Genomic DNA, 23,262 nt, shown 5'->3' with positions numbered 1-23,262 from the left:
TTTTTGGAGCCCTGGGTTGCGTGGTCTGCTTCGCTGCCCGCCGTTAGTCCGGTTTATCTGTGGGCAAATGTGGTGCCGCAGGGTGCTACCCGCCACTCAGGAGCATCATTCTTATATGAAAACGTCTTTTTAAAAAAAATTGGCTTCTAGCTTAAAAGCTACAGTATGGTCAGAGAACACAGTCAGTAAAATACTTTCAAATTTGTTCAGTCTTACTCCAGGGTTTACTATGTGATCAATTTTTGTGACTATTCTGCATCTACCTGAAGGGAATATACTTCCTGTAGTCCTGTGGAACGGTGTTTTATACATTGACCAATCGCGCCCGTTTTGTTGGATTGTTCAAATCTGTAGCCTTCCCAACGTCATCCCATCAATCCCTGGAAATGGTGTGCTAAAATCTCCCAAATATGACTGTAAACTTGGGTGTTTTCCTTTCAGTTCTTTAAACATTGAGGTCAGCAGGGGGAAATGGAATGCATGAAAACAAAACCCTCGACGCTGTGGCTACAAGAGACAGCAAGAAAGAAGGGAAAACCCCCCAGAACCAGGGGCACAAACACCTGCAGAAAGTAAGATGGCATATTCAAATCCAAGTATGTCAGTAACTTTATTACATGTAAATGGATTCAGGGCTCTAAGTAAGGAAGAAAAAATCTTGTCAAGCTGGATTAAAGAATAAAATCCCACTACAGGCTGTTTACAGAAGCCACATCTGAAACACAGACACAGAAAGTTGAGTCAAGTCGATGAGCCAACTCCTTTTGGAGGCAGCTGTGACATCATGGGGTGTCACAGACACCACACTGTGGTCCCTGCACCCCTCTTACACCCATTGCGGACTCCCTTCCATTGGACTCCTCAGGAGTGGCCTGGAGCCTGTGGGACCCTGCTGATTCTGACAGATGGAAGCGGGACCTTCCCTTCCCTGCCTAGTGGCCTCAGGCTGGCGGGTGGCGGATGGAGGGAAGGCCGGTGCCCAGGTCAGCCAGGGACCGTCCTTGGGCTACTAGCCAGGATGGTGACAGGCAGAGCTAGAACCTTCTCTGCCCTCCACCTCCAAACCCTTGGAATTCCTGAGTTCAGAAAGGCCCTCAGTTTCTCGCACCAAAGTGACATTTCCTCATACAGTGGGTGAAAGTGTGGGACACCCCCCAAATCCCTAAATTGCACAGATTCTTCACCCCAGTGATTCTGGAAGGCTTTCGGCAAACAACCGCCAACGTTTTTGGTTCGAGTGGCGCTGGACCTGTGGGATGAGTGTGGCTGCAGACCACGAAGCGTCACTTTATAATTTACATTCTTAAAAAAAAAAAAATCCGAACTTCCTGTAGGCTGATTGGATCTGGACCACTGGGACTGGACTGGCCCCAAGTGTCCTTGCCTGCCACGTCAGCTTGTTTCAGGACTGGTGACCGATCGGCTACACACTGGTGTGGACCTGCTGAACCCCTCTTTGCCAAGGGCCCTTCCCTTAGCAACCACCTTTGCAATTTTTAGAATCCGCATGGGCGAATCGAACTTAGACCGAGGAGTGGAGCTCTCCCCAAGTGAAATCTCTGCTCATATCTGCCAGGAGGGTGAGAGCCGCTCCCTTCCCGGCACTGAGAGCAGGGAGGGCAGGTGTTAGGAAGAAGGGCCCTTATGGCCCTGCCAGGCATGCGTGCTGTGCACAGGTGTGTACGCCACCACCGGTCTCTGAGTCCTGGCGGCAAAGACAGGACAGAAGCAACATCTGAACAAACCTGAGCCGAGTGGGGCAGAGATGTGGCTGAGGAACGCACCCCAAGCAGTGGCCCCACTGGGCAAGCCCGTCTTGGGAGTCTGGGGCGGTCAGGCCAAGGGGGCCGCCCAGCTGTTCACAGCCCTGAAGTGGGGAAGGCGTGGCTGGAGCAGCAAGTGGGGACTGGCTGGCCTCTAGGAGAGGCAACTGGGCACAGGGTGCCCTCAGGGCTGAGCTGATGAAGAAGCCGGTTAGGGATTGTCCACTTCGGGTCCCTAAGTTCTCCACCCCACAGTTCCTCTTTGAGGGCTCTCTGGAACCCTGCTAACGGGCCGTTCGGGTCCTTGGGCCAGTTTTGAGTCTCTGTCGGCACAGCCACTGCAGCCCTCGGTTCTGCATCTACACTGGAGGCAGGAGAGGCTATCTGCGGAGGGAATGCAGCAGGCACAGAGGGGACAGGGGGACTCTGGGGGCCCCCTGTGTGTCTAAGTGGGGGGTGCACAATGAGCCCAGCACGGCTGCATGCTGAGGATGGTGGCTGCTGGGAAGGGCTGGAGCTGGTTCCAGAAGGTTCTGCCCGGGGGGCCTCTAGAGGCAGCTGAGGCACCAGGTGCAGCGTCCCCCGGGAGAGGCCTGAGGCGTCGCCAGCCCTGCAGCCTTCCGCCTGGCCGCGCAGGATCTTCGGTTTTGGCCTGGTGGGGCCCTTCTGCCTCCGGTACAGCAGGTGCCTTCGAGCAGGGCCCTGAGCCCAGTGAGGTCCCCGGGGGAGGGCCCAGGGCCAGGAAGTCTGGCTCTTTGGCCCAGGGCCCCGCGGGCGCCTCCCCAGCCGATCCACTTGGGTCCTCACCATGGCCACTTCCTGAGTCAGGCCTGCCAGAGCCGTGGCAAGCCGATCCAGCTTCTCCGAGAGGGCAGCACTGAGGCTGTGGAGCTCCTGCTGAAGGGAACTCCCGCAGGGACATGGTGGTCGTGGGAAGGCGGGTGGCAAAGCAGGGGAAATGGTGGCCATGGGGGGTGGCTCAGGCAGGCCTCTGGGAAGTGGCCTCTCTTCCTTCCGGGCTAAAACCAAGGTAGGGATGCAAGGTGAGCGTTCTCAGGCTGCCAGGTCCTTTCTCTCCCCCCAGGGGGCCCCCTGAATCAGTGCATTCAGCACCCTGCCTCCCTAAGACCTGGCATTACATGGGAAGGAACCGACTCAGGCTTCAGAATATTGATGACAACGCTCACAACGTCAATAGTGGCCACGTCTCCCCACTGCTGCCCAAATTCAAGGCAGGATAAACCACAGATTTGGTCTCCATGGTAACTAAGATTTCCTAGGACACTGGACTTTCTAAGAAAATGGTCAGTAGGTTCTTGTGCCATTTTGGGGACCAAATGGCACTTAAACATGCCCTGGGGAGTCAGTGGGCAGGGCCTGGAGAAGCCTCAGCAGAGGGCATGAGGCCAAGGGCAGTGGTTGGAAGACGGCCCGGGGGTGGGGCCGGTCTGACCTGGGGCCTGGTGCGATTGGTCAAAAGCAAAGCACTAGGGCTCCTCTCACCCCGACTTTAGTCCTTCATATTCAGCAGCTATAGATCCAGAGGGTGTTATGTCTTAAATTACTTTTTAAAAAATCACCTAATCCTTCACCCTGAGTACTTTTGAAACTGGTCTCCGCCTCAGGCAAATCTCCCGAGAAAATCCTGGGACCACCTCAGGCTGGCGGGACAGACCCGATGTTCCCCTGTCCCCCTGTCCCAAGCCTGGCTCCTCCCATCCGCCCTTCAGGACTTCAATCAGAGGAAACAGTGGAGCTGGAGGGGCTGCAGGAGCCCACTGCCACCTGGGTACGTTCAAAAAGGACCTGGCTAAGCGCAAGCGACCTCACTGCTGTGGTGGGCACATTTCCGTCTGAGGGAGAGGCACACGCCTGCCAGCCTCACTCTTAATAGACCAGCCACACCTACAGCGAATGGGCCTCTGTGGGCCACTCTCACTGTCTGGTATGAGGGTCCTGGTGCATGTCCCAGAGCGGACCAGGGGGCCGAGACCACGTCTCTAACGCGGTTAGGGAGGAGCTTCCTCCAGGTCAGGGTTCACGTGGAGCCACCTCTCACAGCTTTCAGGACGCCCTTGGCCAGGTCACACAGCGTGACCAGGCTTCCATGTCCTCATCTGTTCTCTGAGGTCCGCTCAAACTCCAAACACTGATTCTGGGGGTATCTGTTCTGGTACGAGTCTCAATCTGTTCTGCCTCTGAAAGGCGTCTTTGCTTTTATGAGAAAGCCAGACATTTCTGTAAGAAAACACTGAAATAAAATAAGCAACCTGAGGTGAGTGCAAGGTGAGACTCTTCCTACCTGTGACCCAGACAAGCCGGAAGGGCGTGAAGAATAACCTGCCCCCTTCCCCCAGCTCTGCCCTCACAGCAAGGGGCTGAGCAGCGGGCAGGGGCTGGGTGGCCATGCAGATGCTGACCCCTGCCCGCCCCTGTGCCCGCAGGGCTCCTGACGGCTTGAGGGGAGCCTAGCAGTTCACCTGCAGCACTGGATCCTCTGTGTCCAGGCCCTGGGCCTCCAGATTCTTCGCTAACCCTGGGCTTCCGGGATGGGGGCTGAGGGGCTGACCCTGGAGGCGGGCAGGGCCCCGGCCCGGGCCTTTTCTCCGGCCGAGGGGCAGGGCAGAGACTCCCAGCCGCCCCTGCAGAGAGAGCACAGAATGTGTCGGGTGTATGCATGTGTTGTTTTGACAGAGTCATTCTAATACAGGACGATCTGGACACGGCTTTAAGAAATGGAACTTTCAACTCTCAAATAACAGTTAAATGAGATGCAAGATGGGCACACTTGGTCCATAGGGGAACCCGACTCTGGCCAAACAGCCCAGGAGGGCCTGTGTGACAGGCTGGGCCGGGGACAGCAGGTGGAGAGGGCTGTGATGTGCAGATCCTGCCAGCGAGGCTCCACAGGGACAGGCTGGGAGCGCCCTGGGGGCCTATATGGACCGTGCCCAGCCCACTGGGCCTTTTCCCAGCAGCCCCATGGGGCCCTGAGGAATGTGGGTACAGCCTGGGCCAGCAGAGAGGCCAAGGACAGCATGGGGCCACCCGCCTGAAAACAAAGGGAGACCCCTTCCCTGACCAATCACCCCACCCTACCTCCTCGGGTGCTGCCCAGGGCATCAGGCCAGCACGGGGTCTCCAAGCACGCTTCTCTCCTGGACAGCCGGGCCCCGCCTCCCATCCTCTCCTCTGCTTTTCCTGCTGGGTCAACAGCTAGGTCAGGTTTGGCCTGAGAAGCGAGGCAGCCTGGGTAGCAGGCAGCGTTTCCAGCTCTCTTGACAGGACAACTTCTAAGCTCTCCCGGGTGGAGGAATCTCACGTTTGACACTTTGTTTATTGCCAAACTTCAACAATTATATTGTTATCATCATATGTACATACACATACATACTAAGTCCCTGACATTACGCTTTGGATGGCTGAGGCCTCCGTTTCCAGAGATAGCCACCTGGGGTAAACACACGGCCAGGGTGTGAGTGCTACTAGCCAGTGGCTGGGAAGGAGCCAGGCCACCCCAACCCCGAGGAGGTCCCTCATTCAGAAAGCCTTGCGTGACCTAGATACCTGGCCGTCTTGAGTGACCCCCACTTCTCCCTTCCTGTGTCCTGATTCCTGCTGTTACATTTTAAATTAGCCAATAAAGAGTGAACCTGCCAAGCCCTGGACACCCCCATATGACGGTGACAGACACAGGGGCCCGGGTCCTTGCCCACTTTCTCTCTCCACCCGTGACCTCGCCGCACGCCCTGCAAGTGCACAGCGTGAGTGCCAAGTCCTGCCCTCAAAGTGCTCTGGGGGGTTGGCTGAAGCGCATCCTGTGGTCGTAAGAAGAGGCAGAGGGCGGCCTGGCCCGGACCTGCCCGGAAGGAGGGTTGGGGTGGGGAGCGTCTGTGGGGCTTGCTCTGAGAAGGGTGAGGGCAGGGTCGGGGTGGGGGGTGCCCAGGCCTTCCTGGCTGACAGCATCACCACTGTCCAGAGGCCAGGGCCATGCAACAGAGAGTGTGTCTGTATGTACAAACGTCGTTAAGTGTACACAGTGTGTGCATATTATATACGTAACATTATAACCCATACACATCAAGTTCATTGCAAGGCTTTCTAATTAAACACATTCACTTAACGCTTCTGGAATCCTCCGTGCCTCAACAGCCCCACCTGCTCTCTCAGATGTGACTCATCTCATGGGGAACTTGAGCATGACAAAAGTAGAGAACTTTCTGGCAAGAGCTGGGCAAAGTGACAGGTGAGACTCAGAGAACCCAGCCTCTTGGGGACAGGCCCCTCCCAGGAGACCCCAGGCTCACCTGCACTGAGACCAAAGCGCTCCCTGGGCTCTGCTGTCCTTGGGCCTTCACCAGGGCTGCTGCCCATTGGGGGGCCACCAGGGCTCTTGCTGCTGGGAAGAGGGTCCCTCTCTGCATCACAAAGCTGGTGTCAGGGTGGAGGCCCCAGCCTCAGGCACAGCTCCCTGCTTCTTCCCTCCCTACAAAGCTTACCCTGCAGGAGCGGCTGCCAGAGCTCAGGCTCTAGCCTTGGGTCTTCTCCTTCTGAGCTGCTGAAGCTGGAGCTGGAGATGGAGCCAGTGCTGGGGCTGGGGCTGGGGCCAGCCAAGCAGGCAAAGCGCAGGGGCCGCCCAGGCAGGATCCCCTTCAGAGAGTTCTCCAGGCAGTGAAGTGGGGAGGGCGTGGTGGCTGCCCCTGGGCAAATGACAAGAGACCCTTCCATGGATCAGCCTGACAGGGAGGAGGACCCCCTGCCTGAATGAACAGGCAGGCACAGCCCAGTCAATGGCCACAGATAATCGCTGGTGGCCCAGAACATGCTCTCTGCCATGATAGTGGACAGAGTGAAGCCATAGCCCAGCTAGGCCCTGGCCCCTCTGGAAAGCCAGCTGGGGAACTTTCCAGAAGTCTGAAGGCCCTGGAAGCTGCTAGCAGTCGGTCCAGCCAGGCCCCAGGCCCTCCTACCCTGCTCCCCCAGGTAGGGCTGTCCAACAGCAAAGGCTCAGGTGAGCCCACAGGAGGCCCCCAAAGGTAGCTCTTGCCCAGTGGGGTCACTAGAAACCCCACTCAGACCTGCACAGGTCACAGCCGCCCAGCACTTCGGCCGGCCGCAGGCAGGGTTCCACAGCAGGTTAGATTAAGTGCCGGAGCAGCAGGGGCCCTGCCTGCCCCTCCAGCTCCTGTGCTCAGCAGCAGCCTGGGGAAAGGGTACAGGGTGTGTGATGGGGAGGAACAGAGGCAGAGAGGGGAGGGGAACCTAGTTCCTCATCACAGACTTTATCTGGAGGGACACATGCCAGGAAATGCCGGGGGCCGGGGGCCGGGGGCAGGTGTCAGCTCACCGTCTTGGAGCCACCTCCACGGTCCCGGCCGGGTGGCCACATGGTCTTTGAGCCCTCGCTGGCAGCAGGCAGGGATGCTGCTGGAGGAGAGTGCCTGTGGGCTGGCCGGCCATGGGCTCCTGGGGGGCGCGTCCCCCCTGAGGTGGACTGGCTCACAGGCCTCGCTCCGCAGTCCTGTTTAAACGAGAGGGCAGGAGGCCCGTCAGCCCCACGGGGCCCTGTGTCTGCACCAAGGAAAGGAAGCTAATGGACAAAGAACCGCCCTGGCTGCGTCCTCGGGCGCGCGAGCACCGGGAGTGGCACATACACCAGCCCTGCAGACCCTCTGGGATCTCCTCAGACCCATCCCCTGGATTCCTGGGGGCCCTGCAGCTTCGTGACTCGCCAGACACCAAGGCACATGGGGCCAGCACAGCCATGACGGGAAGACACTCTTCCCAGGCCAAGGCCAGGTTCAGGCCTGGACTCTGCAGCTGAGGGCCCTGCCCTTGCAGAGGCGGGTAGCCCCTGGCTTTCCAGCCGCACACTAGCCTCTGCTCAGGTTGTTCCCGGACAACTATGGGAACGTGTCGGTCACTCTGAGCCAATCAGCATCCATATCCTACGTGTCTGGAGTTGGGACTACAAGATTCTAGTACACTCTGAATCAGTCTGTTTACATCTCCGGGGTGGATGTGGGCCCACTGGCGGCTGGGGGTGGCAGCACCCAGGTGTCAGTATGGGACACCTTTTCCTGCTTCCAGACCCCTGGGCCAACCATGCCTTACCTTCCTTGTCTGCCATCCAGTTCTTGGGCTCCATTCTCCGGGGCTCTCTGTCCCCTGCCAAGGACCAGGACCAGGCAGATTGTGACCTGGGCACAGGTATCTCTCTGAGACAATTTTCCAGGCCCTGGAGGGAGGCGCTTCCGACTGGGATCCCTGTGAAAACCAATGCTTGCAGTCTTAGTCGGAGCTTGGACTCTATGTACCCCGGGGCTCGCCTGCACGGTGTCCAGGGCAGCTGGGCCCACGGATGGAGGCAGAGCGCTAGACCCGTGGTGGCAGTACCAGGCCCCTGAGCAGAGACCCGACGCCCAGCCTGTCGGTTCTGCTCTGGCTGGGCCAACCCGTCTCACCGCCTGCTTGGAAGTCAGGTCACTGGGCTGTGATGAGGGAGACTGGCCACGGGCATGGCGTCAGGACACCCAGTGCCACCCCCGTGACAGATGCTGCCACCCGACTTTGAATGGCCCTGAGAACCAAAGGGAACGCTAAGGACACCCTCTTGGATATGATGGGGGAGGTCGAGGAAGACCAACACTAATACAGTTCAACTAGGAAACAAAACCAAGCTGTAAAAGTCACATTTTTAGTGATGGCTGTGGAAGCAACAGAGCGCTGGCCAGCACATGGGGTTGGGACAGCCTGGTGTCAATTAGGGGAACCCCAAGTGTGGTGCTCCCCACGGGGCACTGCTGAGTTCTGGGGCAACAGAGAGAGCTGGGGAGCTGGGCTGGAAGCTTCTGGAAGGCAGCGTGAAATCCCCTTGCGGCCTGGGCTGCTTAGAAGACAAGGCCCATCCACAGAGGAGGCACGAGAAAGAGATGTGCTAACCCCACAAGGGAAGACCACGCAGCTGCTGAAACGCAGGGGCGCTGCTAGCGTCCGAGGAGCGCCAAGACGGAACAAGACATCAGAGACTGATGCTGAGACAAAGAGCAAGGTGGCAAAGCGGTGTGCAGGACGCCACCACCTGCGTGAGGGGACAAGCAGTGTGGCCACGCAACGACTCTGGAGGTGAGAGCCCACAGCAGCAGTGGCTCAGGGAGGGCCGCAGGTGCTGGAGGGCAGGGGAGGGCGGGAGGGTGACGTCACCTTTCCTACATAACCTGCTGTGGCTTCTGAACAAGACCACGTGATTCTATTACCTATTTAAAACCAAAAAATTCAAACAAAGGTCAGCTACATTTCGGGAGGAAAAAGCCCCCACACCCAAGGGGCTGCTCCCTGGTAGGGTGCAGGAATACAGGCCACCAGACACCGGAGGGCCCCAGGACTGTCCCATGGGCCCCAGCAGGGAGCGAGGCCAGGACACAGGAGCCCTGGGGGACTGGGCTCTGTGGACATGGCAGACCAAGGCCTGTGTTACTCTTTTGGGGAGAAAAGGGTCAAGGAGGGACCCTGGAGAGAATCTTGCAAGATTCTAGAGGGTGACAGCTCACCATGGGTACCTCAATGCAGAGGGACCTTGGGAGACGCGGGTCACCCAACATGCTCTTTAATGTGGTTTCACGTGAACCCCACGTGGTTCTTTTCCTAAGTCAGAGGTCAGTCTGATGTCACAGGCACTTACTCCTTTGTGGCCGGGGGAAGGATTTGACGCTAAAAAAGACCGCTTTTTGTTTTTAAGAGATCTTAGATGTTGTCCTCTTTGGAGCCAAGTTGCTAAGACAGGTGCCCCCACCGGAAACAAGTCCTGTGTCTCTTCTATCTGGGCACCCCGGCTCTGCTGCCAGCACTGTGCACGGGGGACCCAACAGGGTGCGCTGGATGCCACAGTGGACGGGCTGCCTCCATCCTTCCCCGGGGTCAACCCTGAGCCTCAGGCCAGCCAGCTCACCTTTTCCAGGCCTGCGCCCCTGGCTGCTGTCGGGGCTCTGGAAATCGAGGTCCCCGTCAGTACTGCTGGACGACGAGCAGCTGGTGGGGGTGCTGCGGGGCCCTGGGGGGAGGGCAGAGCCATCCCTGACGAAGCCCTGCAGGCCCAGAGGCAGAAGAGGCCCTGCCGTAGCTTCTGCAGGAAACAGCACAGCTGGCACCACGGGACAGCGGCTAGAGAAGAGGCCCCCTGGGCCCTGAGCTGTGGGCAGGCAGGGGCCCTGAGACCTGCCCCAGGGATCTTCCACTGGGGCCTCCCCTTTGGTTAGGGCACTCATAGCGCTTATTAACATACCACAGCGCATTACCCCGACCCAGCCACTGGTCTCCTGGGGCTGGAGGGTGAGGAAGAGCTCTTAGAGGAGGCAATGGGCAGGGACAGCTTAACTGGCTTCCACCCAACTCAGCAGCTGTTTGGGGTCAGGCATGACAGGCGGCAGGGGTGGGAAGGGAGAAGGATGTGCACTTTAAGGGGCCCAGGATGAGGAGGGGAGACCCATCAGTGTCCTCGGCATCGTCCCCACGCGTATGCAGGGATAAAGGCCACCCTAGCCCAGGGCCAGGTCCACCTTGACTGTGCGACCCTCGGGGCTGCAGCTCAGGCTTCGGAGACCTGGCGTCTCCCGGCTGGGGGCTCCGGAACCAAGAGGAGGCCGGCGGCTGGGGAGGCAACGACCCACTCAGGGGAATGCCCTTCAGACAGGCCTCCAGGGCTTCCAGGGGCGAGCTCGAGGCACTGCTGGCTGGGACAGGGGAGACGGCCCTTTCACCATCTCTGGCAGGTCCCCTGGCTTGGCACCCGGCTGGCAGCCCCACCCACCTCCTACTGGGGAGACAAGTCCTGCACCAGGGATGGGAGCCTGCCAGACAGGACACCCTCCTGTGGGGACGCAGATCTGCTCTCTGTTTGTACAGGGGGAACGACAGCAACTATACTCCCAGGTCCTGGGGTGGGTGGGGAGACCCACTTGTGTGCAGTGGCCAGCACCCGGACAGCAAGGGAACCTCTGCAGATGAAGGCCCTTCCAATGGAGGGAAGGGGCCTCCCTCCCTGGGCAAGGCCAGGCTGAGGAGGGCGTGGGTGAAAGGACTAGGTTAACTGTTTGGGGAGGACAGCCAGGTTCTCCCCCCATCCCCTGGACCTGCTCCTTCCACTGCAGGTGGGCAGAACCTTGTTGGGGGGCTGAGGACCCCCTCAGGACTCAAGCAGACGAATCGGGCCTCACCTCGAGCTGCAGGGCCCCAGCTAGGTACTTGGACCCCACTGGTGTCTCCATCGCTGCCCTGGCTGCCGGTGGCACAGGGGCTACGGGGCGGCTTGTGAAGCTGACAGGATGCAGGTGCTGGGGGGCTCTGGGTCCAGCTGTCCTCCATCTTCACAGAGAGCACTCGGCCAGGGCAGGGAGGAGGGGTCTGCAGGGGTCTGGGCCCTGCGGGAAGCCCCACACGCAGCCCTCAGGGGTTAGGATGCTGGTCCCCACAGTAGCCTCACCTCTGAGGCAGTCACAGCTCAGCCACCAGCAGATGGACCAACTCTTACTCCCTGTCCCCCACCAGCCTTCCACCTCCCCCTTACCCCCAGGCGCCTCCAGAGGTTTCCACAGGTTTCCACAGAAGGAGCCAAGCCAGCACTCCCCAGGCAGCCCCAAATCAGGCTCCTCCCCCCAAGGCAGCACACCTGTCTCAACTCAACTTTTTCTCTTGAGAAGCCACTGAGCACAGGTGAGCTGCCATGCGTGGAAATCCTGCCCCAGCCCACACTGACGAGAACCCCAACGTCAGGATTAACGCCCAGACAGGCTGGAGCTCCCTCTTCTGCTCTCCGTCTCCCACCTCCCTCCCTCTACACCCTCCTCCTCCCGGAATTCCTGGCTCCTACTTTAAGAGCCAGTCTGGGAAATGATAACTGATGCGGCACCTCCTGTGTGACCAGCTCCATTTATGGTGACAGTCCCCAACACCTGGCCACTCTGAGCAACACACAGATGTGTGGCCTGCGTGTTGCACTGTGGAGGGTCACCCATAGCCCTGCTTGGAGCAGCGGAAGGAACGGACAATGTCTGGGGCCCTCGCAGCCCAGCCAGTGGCCTTTACCTCCAGAAGTCCTCTTCCAGGCCCCTGGATCCTCTGGCAGCCGTGGGTCCCCCACTCCCGAAGGGCTGGGGTGCATGTCCTGGGCCACTGGGATCTCCTTCAGGCAGTTCAGCAGACCCTGGATGGGACAACCCCCAGACGCTGCCTCTGTCTTCACTACGGGAAACAGCAACATGTTTTCACCCTGAGCTGGGTGTCCTCCGTCTCGGGGACAAATAAGAAGCGGACAACCCAGGCAGGTGGCTTAAAGAGGTCAGGGCCAGAAATCTGGAGGGCTGGGTCACCTTGCACAGGCCACTGTCGTCTTGGTGGCAGGCTTAAAGCTACCTGTCTCCATGCCTCCCAGACCGGTCAGAGAAGGAATGGGACACAAAGGCAGAGCACAAGGTGTGACTCTAAGCGCAAATGGGGAGCGGCGGGCCGCAGGGCTGTGGCTTGTAGACCCCAAATGGGACGTAACACTGAGGAGGCCCAGGCTTTGCACACACATGCACACACTGTGCCTAGGCCTCACGCAGGCCTCTCAGGTGGGAATAGTAACTCCCATATCTTACAGATGGGGAGACGGAGGCTGCCAGGCTCCAGGAGCCTTCAGTCCACACAGCTGACAGGTATCAGACTCCAGGACAGGTGCGCAGGCCCCCCCACGCTGCCCCGATCCCCCAAGTGCACACTAAGTGCCCCCACTCAGTGTCCAGGTGAAGTGTCAAGCAGCACCTCCTCCTCCTAGGTCCCACACTGGGGCGAGTAAAGAACACAGAAGGGCCCAGGGTATGCGTTTGAGTTTTCTTCACTGGTGTTGTCAGAAAGCCGCCTGGCCCCAGAAATATGACCCTGTGGGTGCAGGAGCAGCCAAGCTGGGGATGACCCTTCGGGAGGACGCTTTGTTTAGAGGGAAGGATCTAGAGAAAGCCAATTCGGGCTTCAGGGGCTTCGGTGACCTCAGCCTGAGACGCATCCCCAGGACTCACCTCCACTGGGCAGGCTCCCGGGCCCAGGCCCCACCCCGGTTAGCCGGGCCAGGCCCAGGCCAGGGCCGGGAGGCAGGAGCGGGGCTGCCTCCGGCTGCTGGGGCCTGGGCACAAGGATTTCCTTCAGGCAGTTGATGAGGCCTTGCAAGGGGCTGCTCCCAGGAGAGGTTCCCGTGGGACCTGCAAGATCAGCCAGGGTCAGCGCAGCCCCGAGGGTGGCTGCCAAGGGAGGACAGGGCATCGGAGATTCCCCACCTGCCCCTGAGAATGGGAGGGATGGTGCCTGTGCCGTCAGGTTGTCAGGAAGCCGGGATGGCAGAGGACTCCGAGTGCCTCCCTTTCCCCAGCCCACTCAGCTCCAGCACGGGCCCTGCTCTCCAGCCTCTCACCTGCCCCGGAAGTCCCCCTCTGCTGTTTCCTGTGGCCCTTCCTTCTGCCAGGGCTGCTGGTGGAAGCGCTGAGCTCTCCGCTGGGGGCTCCAGGGCCTTCCTGCTCTGCAGACCCTGGTGTGCCTGCAGTTTCTGCAGCAAGAGAGACAGGAAGGTCTTTCTAGCCCTGGCTCCTGACCCCTGGGGGGGTGCCCAGGTCTGGTGCCCACAGAGGGAGAGGCCTCTCCCGCCCCCAAGCCCCCAGGGGGCACCAAGTCATGGGAACCTCAACTGGTTGTAGAGCCAGCTCCTTTGAGGCTTATTCTGCAGGTGCTGCCTAGGGAAGGTGGGGAGAGGCAGGGTGCCCATCCTCTGTCTCTTCCCAGTGACTGTAAATACCAAGACTGTGGTCTCAATGCCTGGGACCCTCCCCCAACTCCAACCTCGGACTTGGGCTCAGCAAGTGACAGCAGCAACCTCAACGTGCAGGCCCTCGTCCTGCACTCACGCTCCTCAAATGTGGGGACATGGAACCCCAGAGCGGGTCTGCCGGGTGACACCCAAATCCACAGGCTAAATGGGGCGTGTTTTTCAGGAGTGCCAATTTTATCCCACAGTAGTTTAAAGTATTTTTTAATAAAAACAGACATTCAAGCAAATGCAAACTTTGCAAGAACTTTACAAAATGAAGTGAGACCCCAGAGAAAGTCCAATGGCTACCCTCGCCCTCCCCTGCTCCTAGGGCTGCCTCGATGGGCAGGTCTGAGAACCTGACCAGGTGCACACAGGCGTGTTATCTGCTGGTGGGCCTGCATGTCAGCATTGCCCCCACGTCCGCTGCGTGCGCGTGCGGCGCTCCACAAGCAGGGCTCCACGGGCACTGAGCATCGCCACCTCTCTGGTCGACAGACGGTAGGGGGCCCAGCATTGGTCCTACTCCCCAGGGAGCTCGTACCCATTAGCAATGAGGGAAACAGAGTCGTAGAGAAAATGAACAGGGCATGGGGTCCAGACACCCTGACTTCGGGGTTGGGGCCCTGCCCCCCTGGGTCATACTCACTGATGAGGAGGGGACTTCCCTGCCCCCTGGCTCCAGGCGACCCGCTGGATGATGAGCTACTGCTGGGCGTGCTGGCCAGACTGGGCCGGCTGGAGGGAGGGTCTGGAAGGCAGCTGAGCAGGCCTTGGAGAGGACAAGTCTCCACTGTGACAGCTGCTGCCGGGAGGAGGGAGGGGACACCGGAAGCTGAAATGGAAGCCCAGCAGCGGGTAAAATGCTCCTAACTGTCCCATTCCAGTCCTTCCTCACAGGGTTCCACCAACAACCACCAGGACAGCAGTAAGCTCCGCCTTATCACCCGGAGCTCTAAAAGGCCAGTTCACAGTCTTGAAGGAACCCTAGAGGCTCAGGCTGGTGGGCACAGACCCCTGAGGAGGTGAGGCCTGAGAAGAGAGGGCCAGTGAGCAGGGCATGGGGCCAGAAAGACAGAATGGGGAGGCGGGAAGAGCACAGGCCTGGAGGGGGGTCTTTGTCCCCACTGGCCACTCAGATGAGGCACAGCTTGCCCCTCCTCACCTACAGAACAGGCACTGGCCTCACCGGCTACACAGGGCACACAGGGACAGGGCCACAAGGGCGTGGATGAAGCTGTGTAGAAACCACTAAGAGAAAAGTCAGAAGCTGCTGTCGTACCGCCTACCCATGTGCCAGAGTCAGGCACGCCGCCGGGGCACCCACGAAACGAGGCGACTCCACCTGGGGCCTGGCAGCAGCAGGCAGGCACAGGGCACAGGGTGCTGCCACAGCTTGAACTTCACCTTGCGGACGGCAGAGGCTGCCCTGCTGTCCAACTTACCCTCGGGACTCGGCTGCTCCCCGTCCAGGCTGGCTCCCCCACTCTCAGGGCTGACTTCCCCAAACAGGAACCCCGGGATCTCCTTCACCAGCTGCACCAGCGCAGTGAGGTGCAGGCTGTGCTGAGGTGCTCCTCCTGCCAAGAGGCCACAGTGAGCCTCCACGCCCCACGGCAGCTCAGCACGCTGCATCGTCCTCACACCAGCACCTCATGTGGTCCTCCTACCACGTGAGCCGCAGCAAAAGGGAGACCCGTGGCCAGGAGATAAAGTGGCCCTGGGCTCAGGCCTGGGGGCACCTTCAGGGACTGCAGGAGGACTCTGCATGGGGGGTGGCAAGAGAGGGGCCCCCTGAAGTGATACGGTCCAACAGCGACCCCATGTTTCTCTGAGCAGGTCAAGCCACAGGCAAGTGTACCAGCCCAGAGGGACAAGGGGTGACAGGTCAGGGTGGGGTTGGGGCCAGCAGCTTGGCAAGGTGGGGAGGGTTGATATTACAGTGTCCAGTGAGAAGAGGGGCTGGGGGCTAAGGACCCCATGGTGGAAGGGACAAGAGTGAGTCCCCCCGGGCCCAGGCTGCCCAGGGGGACCAGGACACTCAGAGGGGTCTGGCCTTTGTCTACAAGGTTACTTACCTAGGACACCTCCCCCAGCAAGCACCTGTCCCTCACCTGCTTTGTTGCTGCTCGTGGCTCCACCAGGCTCAACAGGAGACAGGAAGGCAGAGAGGGGGACCAGCTCAGCTGTCCCTGAGAATAAAAGAGGGACAGTCCCCCTAGAACGGAAGCTCACCTCTGTTCCCCAAGTGTGAGTGTGCAGGCGGCCCCGGTGCCACATATCCACGCACCTGCTTACACGTCTTCCTGTGGCCCAAACCCCAAGGACCGCAGAGCGCCAGGGCCTGCAAGGCCACCTTGCTCAGTGTCTCCCCAGCTTTTTAGTGCGCCTACCACAATGTAACCTGAACCCTAGTGTAGTTCAGAGAGATGGCAATGGCATAAAAGATCAGTGAGGCTGCCAGCTCAGCTGAAAGCCACCTGGAATGATGTTCCTTTTGTAAATGAAGACTAAAGGCCTGGGGGCAGGGGGTGGAGGGGTGCCCCCCCTCCATCCAGAGATTCTGGATGCGCTTGGTGCTGGACCGAGCCCCCCTTCCACTTTCAGCAGGGGCTCACACCACACCTCCCCAGAGAGGCCCCACAGGGCACTGCCAGCTCCTTACCCAGGGAGACCAGCGCCTCGTAGTTCTCCTGCATCACGTCCCTGTAGAGCTCCCGCTGCCCCTCCCCCAGCAGCTGCCACTCCTCCTCAGAGAACCGCACGGCCAGGTCCTGGAAGGCGATGGGCACCTGTGGGCACAATCCCCGGGGAGTTGGCTGGCTCCATTCCCGAGGCCAGGTGCACATGCAGCGAATGTGGGGTGGGCACCCAATGCAAAGGACCAGGCGAAGGAGCAACAGGGAGATTCACGCTCCCGGGACAATGACGGGAGTCAGCTGCGTCCCGGAATGAGATGCCAGAGTCCTCACCCCAGTACCTGTGAATGTGGTCTTATTTGGAAATAGGGTCATCGCAGATGTCCGTAGTTAAAATAAGGTCATACTGGAGGGGGGGGGGGGCTTCACCCAGTATGACTAGTGTCCTTGTAAGAAAAACAGAGACACACGGACACAAGAGACATGACAACAGAGGCAGAGACTGGAGTGACGCAGCCGAGAGCCAAGGACACCTGGGGCCACCAGAAGCTGAGTAACTGAATCTGCAAAACGTGACACCGGGGATGAGGAGAAACCACTGTATGTGAAGGAATTGGCCACGCTGACTAACCTATCTGTCCCCTGTGCGTGTGGTTAGTATAAGTCAACTCCCATAAGGACTATAACCCGGGATGTAAGGACCAACATCAGGCTCTGCTCCTGCCAAACAAGAGTTCCACCCAAGACACCCGCCCCGCCCTCAGGATGGACTTGGAGGCTCAGTTCTGCTCCACCTTCTGAAGCTCAACACAGAGCTGGCTCAGCAGGTCTGAGCTGATCCAGGGAACAGGCTGATAGCACAAAACATACTGAATTATGCAGGGTCCACCTTTCTAGCAAAACCACTTCCCAGACCAGGGACATTAGCTGTCCCCCTCCTGGGCCCCTCTCTGTGCAATGCGGGCCATGCTCTGAATGGCAGCCAGCCTGGACACCTCCCTATCTGAGGACGAGAACTGGGGCTCGTGGGCACGTGGCTGCTTCTCTGCACATGCGGTTTCCCCAACACGCCCATTTACATGTGTACCGGGGGCATCAGCCACCCAGCCAGCCCCTCAGCTCTGGCTGCCTCTCTCCCCTGCCCTCTCTAACTTTAACACCTACATGCTGGCTACTAAGCGACATGTGTCATAAACAGGCTCTGTCCTCGAGGGGCCCACAGGTCAGCAGAGGCGTGATTCTGACGTGTTTAAGAGCACTTCAGATCTCCCATCTGATTAACAAAGCGGCCCTACGCTGGTGGCACGTTTGTCCTGCGTGAGGGGCGAAGGGTCCGAAGCGCGGACGGGCGAAGCAGCAAGCTGAGTGGGCAGACAGCCTCGGGGCCAAGACGAGGGCTTGGGGTCTTCGGACTGAAACTGTGGTGTCCCTTCCACTGTGTGTGACAGTGACCACAACCAGTAACACCAGGTCAGTAAACCTCAAGAAACCAAGCATCTAACATCCAATTTTCTAAACGATTATTCTCTGGTCAAGTCTGAAGGGATAGACATGGGGTCCTCTGTAATCTGACACCACCCCTCTTGATAAAAGCTGAATATTTAAACAGATTTGTTCGAGGTGGTGATGGGTAAGAGTCCTGAGCACAAGGAAGGCTCCTGTGGCCTCTGCAACACGGCACGGCCCTGGCTGGAGTGGGAACGGGGAGCAAGGGCCGGGCAGGGCGGAGCAGAGGTGCTGCTGGAGAGCTAGCTCAAGCCAGCACACAGCACCTGCGCAGTGAGCCAGGAGGAAAATAATCCGTACCCTCAGCCTCTCCCATCAGCTGCTCTTTGCAACAGAACCGACAAAACAAAGGGCTTGGAGGTTCCAATGACGCACTTCACCGTTTCGGATTTCCCTCCTCACCCTAGATCCACTAATCCATGGTTTAGTGCTTTCTGCACTTAGGGATAGGCGTTTTCAAACTTCCCAGGTGATTCCAACATGCCATCCAGTCACAGGCTAGAGACCAGGTGGCACGTGCCCAGTCCCTGAGAACGAAAACTTCCCTGGCGAACCAGCCCCTTGGCCCCTTGGCCTCTCGGCCCCTCTCCTCTCCCCTCTCCCCAAGCACCGGCAGTCCAAGGCAGCACGTTTGCAAACTAGAAATCACAGATGGCTGCTGTGGACCTCGAAGGAGCAGTGAACATTTCATACCGATTTCCACCGGAAATAGGGTGGCTCGTCAATTGCTCCTTCAGTGCCTTCAGAAGTGGGTGCCTATCCCACTCCTAGTTGCTGGTGCTATCGCTAGCCATGATCGGGCAGTTACAAAGTTCTGGGCACAGACAGGGGACAGCACAGGGGTGGGGCTCACCCTCAGGAGCCAAGGCTGCAGGCCTTCCAGTTCCTGCTCTGCTTCAGATTGGCTGTGGCACCTCACCAAATTCATCTCTAAGACTGGGATCACAACAACCTACATCACAGGGATGCTGTGAAGATTACATGAGTTAATACAGGAAAAGGGCCCGGAACAGATGCTGGGATGTCGTAAGTGCTATGATGAGTGTTACTGCTGCCAAATCCGCCTGCTTAACGCCCAGCTGCGGGTCACAGCCTGCCACCTCCAGCTTACACAGCATGGGCTCTCCCCCACATACTCCAAGTGCCTCTTCATCTCCCAGCTAATATACCCAGCTCTTCTAGACACCCGGAAGGCATGGTTCCCAGGCCTTTCACCACCTCAGCCTCAAAACCAACTCTTCTATGATGAAGTTCTTACAAAATAGGAATGAAAATGGAGTGTGGCCAGAGTAGGCGGTCCCATCAGTGGCCTCCCTCTGCCCCCCCAAAAGCAGAGAAATGAGGAGTGTGTGTGCAAGGGAGTGGGCAAGAATGAGGGTGAAAATGCAAAAGAAACCCACCTCTGACTTGCAGTCTAGGCCCACCACCCTCCCTGCGGCCTACTTCACCCTCTGGGCTCTCAGACCACCGTCCTCCCTCAACCAATGGGAGAGAAGCGTTCTGGGCTGATCCAGGATTGCTGTAACTAAGCAGCCTACTGGCTCACTGCTGCCATGCTGGTCCTCCTAAGACATCCCTCCATGGGGCTACTAGCCCAGCCTGAAAACCGCAGCTTCCATGTCCACAGGACCTGTCCTTCCCAGCCTGACCCACTCCCCAAGCATGCCTCAGGCTCGGGCTCCCAGATCACACCCTGCACCCTGCTGCCCCCCACCTGTGGGCCCGCTCACACATCCCTGGGCTTTTGGGAGTGGCGCTAGGAGGCCCTCCCTGTTCCTCTCCATCTGACTGTGCCCTACTGCTCTCCAAGGCCACTCCTGACCACCTTCTCCACGGAGCTATGCAGTGAGCCCACACCGCTCCCAGAACATCAGATCTGAAAGATGGGTGGTCCAATCCCTCATTTTATAGAAGAGGAAACTGTGGGATGAGGAGGCCCTAGCATGGGGCCAGTGGGCATATCCAAGTAGGGGTGTCCCTGGATCGCTAGAGCTGCAAGGGAGACGGCCCCTGCTCCCACAATGCCCAACATGCCTGGCTGCTCCTTCCTCTCTAGTTTGTGGGGCATTAATGACACTGAGGTCCTGGCACAGTGACTGGTCTGCCTGGACACAGCCTGCCCCAGACCCAGTCCCCACGCAGGGTGTACACCCCCAGCCATGGAGGCTACAGCTGCCTGAGATTGGCCCAAGCTCAGGCACCACCCTGATTACAGAACTTGCTCCAGGAGCCTACCAAGAAGAACGTGTGGCAACTCCCCACTGGTATCACCCTGTTTTCCTAGCACCCTTACATAACTTGTCCGAACTGTACCCAGGCCATGACAGATGGGGCTTTCCCTTCAGCTCCCGGAGCTGCACACCTTACCTAAAGGATAAAAGCTGGGAGTGGTGGGCATGGACCTAGTAGTAATATGTCTCCCCCGCCCCCGAGCAGAGGGGAGGTGTCTGTTCAATAATAAAGGTATCATATTTACTCATTCTCCTGAGGCCTTCCTGCCCACCTCTCCCAGGGTAACTTACAATTAATTAAAATTAAGAAGCCAAGCCGAGGGAAAATGATTACCCCAAAGGACCGAGTTTCCAAAGGTGGAGAGACGCTCCTAGTAGGGGTTTACTGGGGGCGAGGAGTGGGAAGGGGTCGCCCGAGGACTGTACTATAGCGCACGACATCCTGCGCACCCGGCCCGCGCGGCCCCGATTCCAAAGTTGGAGGGTCCCAGGCTCTACCCACTGCCCCCAGGGGCCGTGCCGAGCTCGGGGAGCAGACTGGCCAAGGAATGCATTAATGGTTTCCGTCCCCAGCCCCCGTCTGGCTCACGGCGGGGTCCCGACGCGCCTCACCTGGTTCTCCATCCCGGACTCTTGCCTTCGCTCCGAGCTTCTTCCGGCGCGGTTCCCGTCCCCTCGCTCCCTCGCCCGCAGGTTGTGGCGCGACCCTCCGCGACGCCGGCTGCAGAGATCCAGAGGTAGGTGCGGGAGTAGGCGGGGCCGGGGGCGCGGAGAACAGATAAGTGGGTCGCAGAGAACCGGAGGGCGCACTGCAGCCAGCCCAACGCCCCGCTTCCCAAGAAGGGTGGTCCCGCTTCCGCCTGGAGACCCTGGGCCTCGGCGGCCTGCGGGGCGCAGGCGCGAACTACACTTCCCAGAGGGCGCCGCGGTGCCGGCCGGGGGCTGTGTGAATCCCTGAAGACGTGGAGTATCCCACTCCTCACCGCCTTATCCTCTGACCCCGCGAAGCTGCTAGGAGTGGCTGGGCGCTGTGACCCTCCTGGTGGCCAGCTTACGGTGTGCTTGCCCGAGTGTACGCATCCTTCCGTCTGTCCATCCATGCATCCATCCATTCTTGCATTCAACAGTTACTGAGCGCATCCTCTATGCAAGGTGAGGATGCTCGGATGAAACGGAACCGGCCTCTCCCAGACGGCGCATTTGTTAAACCGACAGTAACCGAGGCCCCCGGGGGACAGGGCGTGGGGATAGCGAGTGGCCCCAGGGGTGGAGAGGGACTGCAGGCCGGCGGCGCGGGCCGAGGTCATGGGTGGGCGGAAGTCGCTGCCCGCTCCCTCGCTCACCACAGCATTGACCCGCGTGTCGTATCATGGGTGACTGTTGACCTATTTGGTTGATTGTGGTATCCTGAGAAGTTCCTAGCACATAGTAGGCCCTCACATAAATGTGGGGAATGACCCCTGGCTGGTGTAGCTCAGTGGGTTGAGTGCTGGCCTGTGAACTAAAGTGTTGCCAGTTCGATTCCCAGTCAGGGCACATGCCTGGGTTATGGGCCAGGTCCCCAGTAGAGGGCGTGTGAGAGGAAACCACGCATTGATCTTTCTCCCGACCGCTCTTTCTAGAAATTAAAAAAAAAAAATCTTTTTTTAAAAATGTGGTGAATGACTAAGTGTGGGCTCCGTCATTCTGTCAGGCAGGACTCTGCGGGGGCTGGAGGAGTGGTGAGTTGTGGGGGTGGGGCGGGGTGTTGGAGAGGACCCTGGGTGAGCAGAGGCAGCCTTATTCCAGGTCTGGAGGAGAACCCAGCCCAGAGAAGGCGGGCCTGAGGGGCTCAACCTGCTCTGAAACGCAGAAGTTTGCCAGGGCAGAGGAAGCGACTTGCGGTCTAGAGAGCCCTCTTCCCCGCCCCGTCTCCGGTACTGGTTGTTTTCCTCTGGAATACTTGGGAAAGAGAATTTCTGGCCCAGCAGTCCCAGTGTTGGTCCTTGTAGTAGCTCTGGCCTGCCATGGATCTCTGTTGGCTTGCTGCTGGTCACCTCCCAGAACCCTGGGGTACAATATTGACATTGCTTTGGCCTGGCCTCCAGCAAAGGCTGAGAGGAGCCTACTCTCAATCACTGCCCAGCCCCATACCTGGGCAAAGCCCCTTCCTTCACATCTAGCATTTCAGGGAAGTTACATAGACTGAACTGCCAAACTCTTTCACTGTGTTCCTGCCCTCTGAGTGGGTCCCTGATAAAGGAGTTCCTGGAATCCTCTCTGACCAATGGGCTGAGACCTGCTCCATCCAATCAGATCTGTGCTGCTATATTCTTATTTTGGGTTTTTTTTTTTTGCATCTCTATAGAATTTTATTATTAAAATTTTTTTATTGTTATTCAATTACAGTTGTCTGCATTTTCTCCCCATCCCTCCACCCCACCCCAGCCGAACCCACCTCCCTCCCCCGCCTCCACCCTCCCCCTTGATTTTGTCCACCTGTCCTTTATAGTAGTTCCTGTAAACCCCTCTCCCCACTGTCCCCTCCCCACTTCCCTCTGGCTATTGTTAGATTGCTCTTAACTTCAATGTCTCTGGTTATACTTTGTTTGCTTTTGCTGTGTTCTTATTTGCATCTGTACTGATCATCCATTAGAGTCAGTCCAACCTGTGAAACCAACCAATCAGGATAGTGCTATTTGGACCAATCACTGCAAATTTGAATTTCTCATTTGCATAAAAATAGAAAAATTGGGTACCAGGGTGGGAACTTGTGTTATGAAGACAGCCCTCCCTTTGTGTCTGTGGATTTTTCCTGAGGCTATTCCCCCAGTTTGCTAACTGTTCATCTGAATTAAGTTTCTTCTCTTCCCACACTCCAGATTATTGGTAGCATCGGACTTTTGTTGGCAATGCCTAAGGAATCCCTGACACAGGACGGGTGTGTGTACACGTGCTCAGCTGTTGGACGATTTGAAGAGATCACAACAGTTTCACAGCATGGAAAAGTAAAACTTAAAATTCAACATCTGATCTCAGGATCCCTAAAGGCCCTGGAACCTCATGGTAAGTCCCTTGCCTGTGCTTTGACCCCGGTGTCCCACTTCCTTACTGATGTGGGCTTCCTCCTTGCTGAATTTGTTCCTACTCCTGGCTCTGCCCCATACCCCACCTTTGGCCTCAGGATCCCTTAACTTAAAAAAAAAAAAAAAAAAAAGTAGTATCTTTATTCAAGAAAGCCACAGCTTTATTTTATCATGTGCAACATGTTGATACCTCTTTGACTCAACCTCCCCATCCCTGACCAGGATTGG

General features: G+C 58.3%; 1 protein-coding gene across 1 annotated transcript; it reads right to left on the bottom strand.

Moving 5' to 3' along the window:
• Window positions 1–591: 591 nt before the first annotated feature.
• KRBA1 (KRAB-A domain containing 1) lies at window positions 592–20,855 on the bottom strand. The gene is made up of 18 exons (XM_045198778.3): window positions 20,582–20,855; window positions 16,259–16,385; window positions 15,708–15,785; window positions 15,039–15,173; window positions 14,243–14,428; window positions 13,204–13,335; window positions 12,815–12,994; window positions 11,844–11,999; window positions 10,976–11,179; window positions 10,319–10,492; window positions 9,712–9,951; window positions 7,878–8,030; window positions 7,111–7,284; window positions 6,263–6,463; window positions 6,071–6,181; window positions 4,863–4,967; window positions 4,244–4,405; window positions 592–2,782 (listed from the first exon to the last, which is right to left on the bottom strand). The coding sequence occupies exons 1-18, from the start codon at window positions 20,591–20,593 to the stop codon at window positions 1,860–1,862; spliced, it is 3,453 nt and encodes a 1,150-aa protein (XP_045054713.2). The 5' UTR covers window positions 20,594–20,855; the 3' UTR covers window positions 592–1,859.
• Between the last annotated feature and the right edge of the window lie 2,407 nt (window positions 20,856–23,262).

Source organism: Desmodus rotundus, chromosome 6, assembly GCF_022682495.2.
Source record: "Desmodus rotundus isolate HL8 chromosome 6, HLdesRot8A.1, whole genome shotgun sequence".
Taxonomy (NCBI): domain Eukaryota; kingdom Metazoa; phylum Chordata; class Mammalia; order Chiroptera; family Phyllostomidae; genus Desmodus; species Desmodus rotundus.
The sequence above is the reverse complement of the archived record's forward strand: the minus strand, read 5'-3'. Positions and strand labels throughout refer to the sequence as shown.

What these genes read in the sequence shown, in the direction of transcription:
- KRBA1 (XM_045198778.3), bottom strand. An exon ending in CGAGGCGCTGGTCTCCCTGG is followed by an intron (nt 15,786 to 16,258) that starts GTAAGGAGCTGG and finishes TTTTATTCTCAG; the next exon opens with GGACAGCTGAGCTGGTCCCC. An exon ending in CACGAGCAGCAACAAAGCAG is followed by an intron (nt 15,174 to 15,707) that starts GTGAGGGACAGG and finishes GCCTCTTGGCAG; the next exon opens with GAGGAGCACCTCAGCACAGC.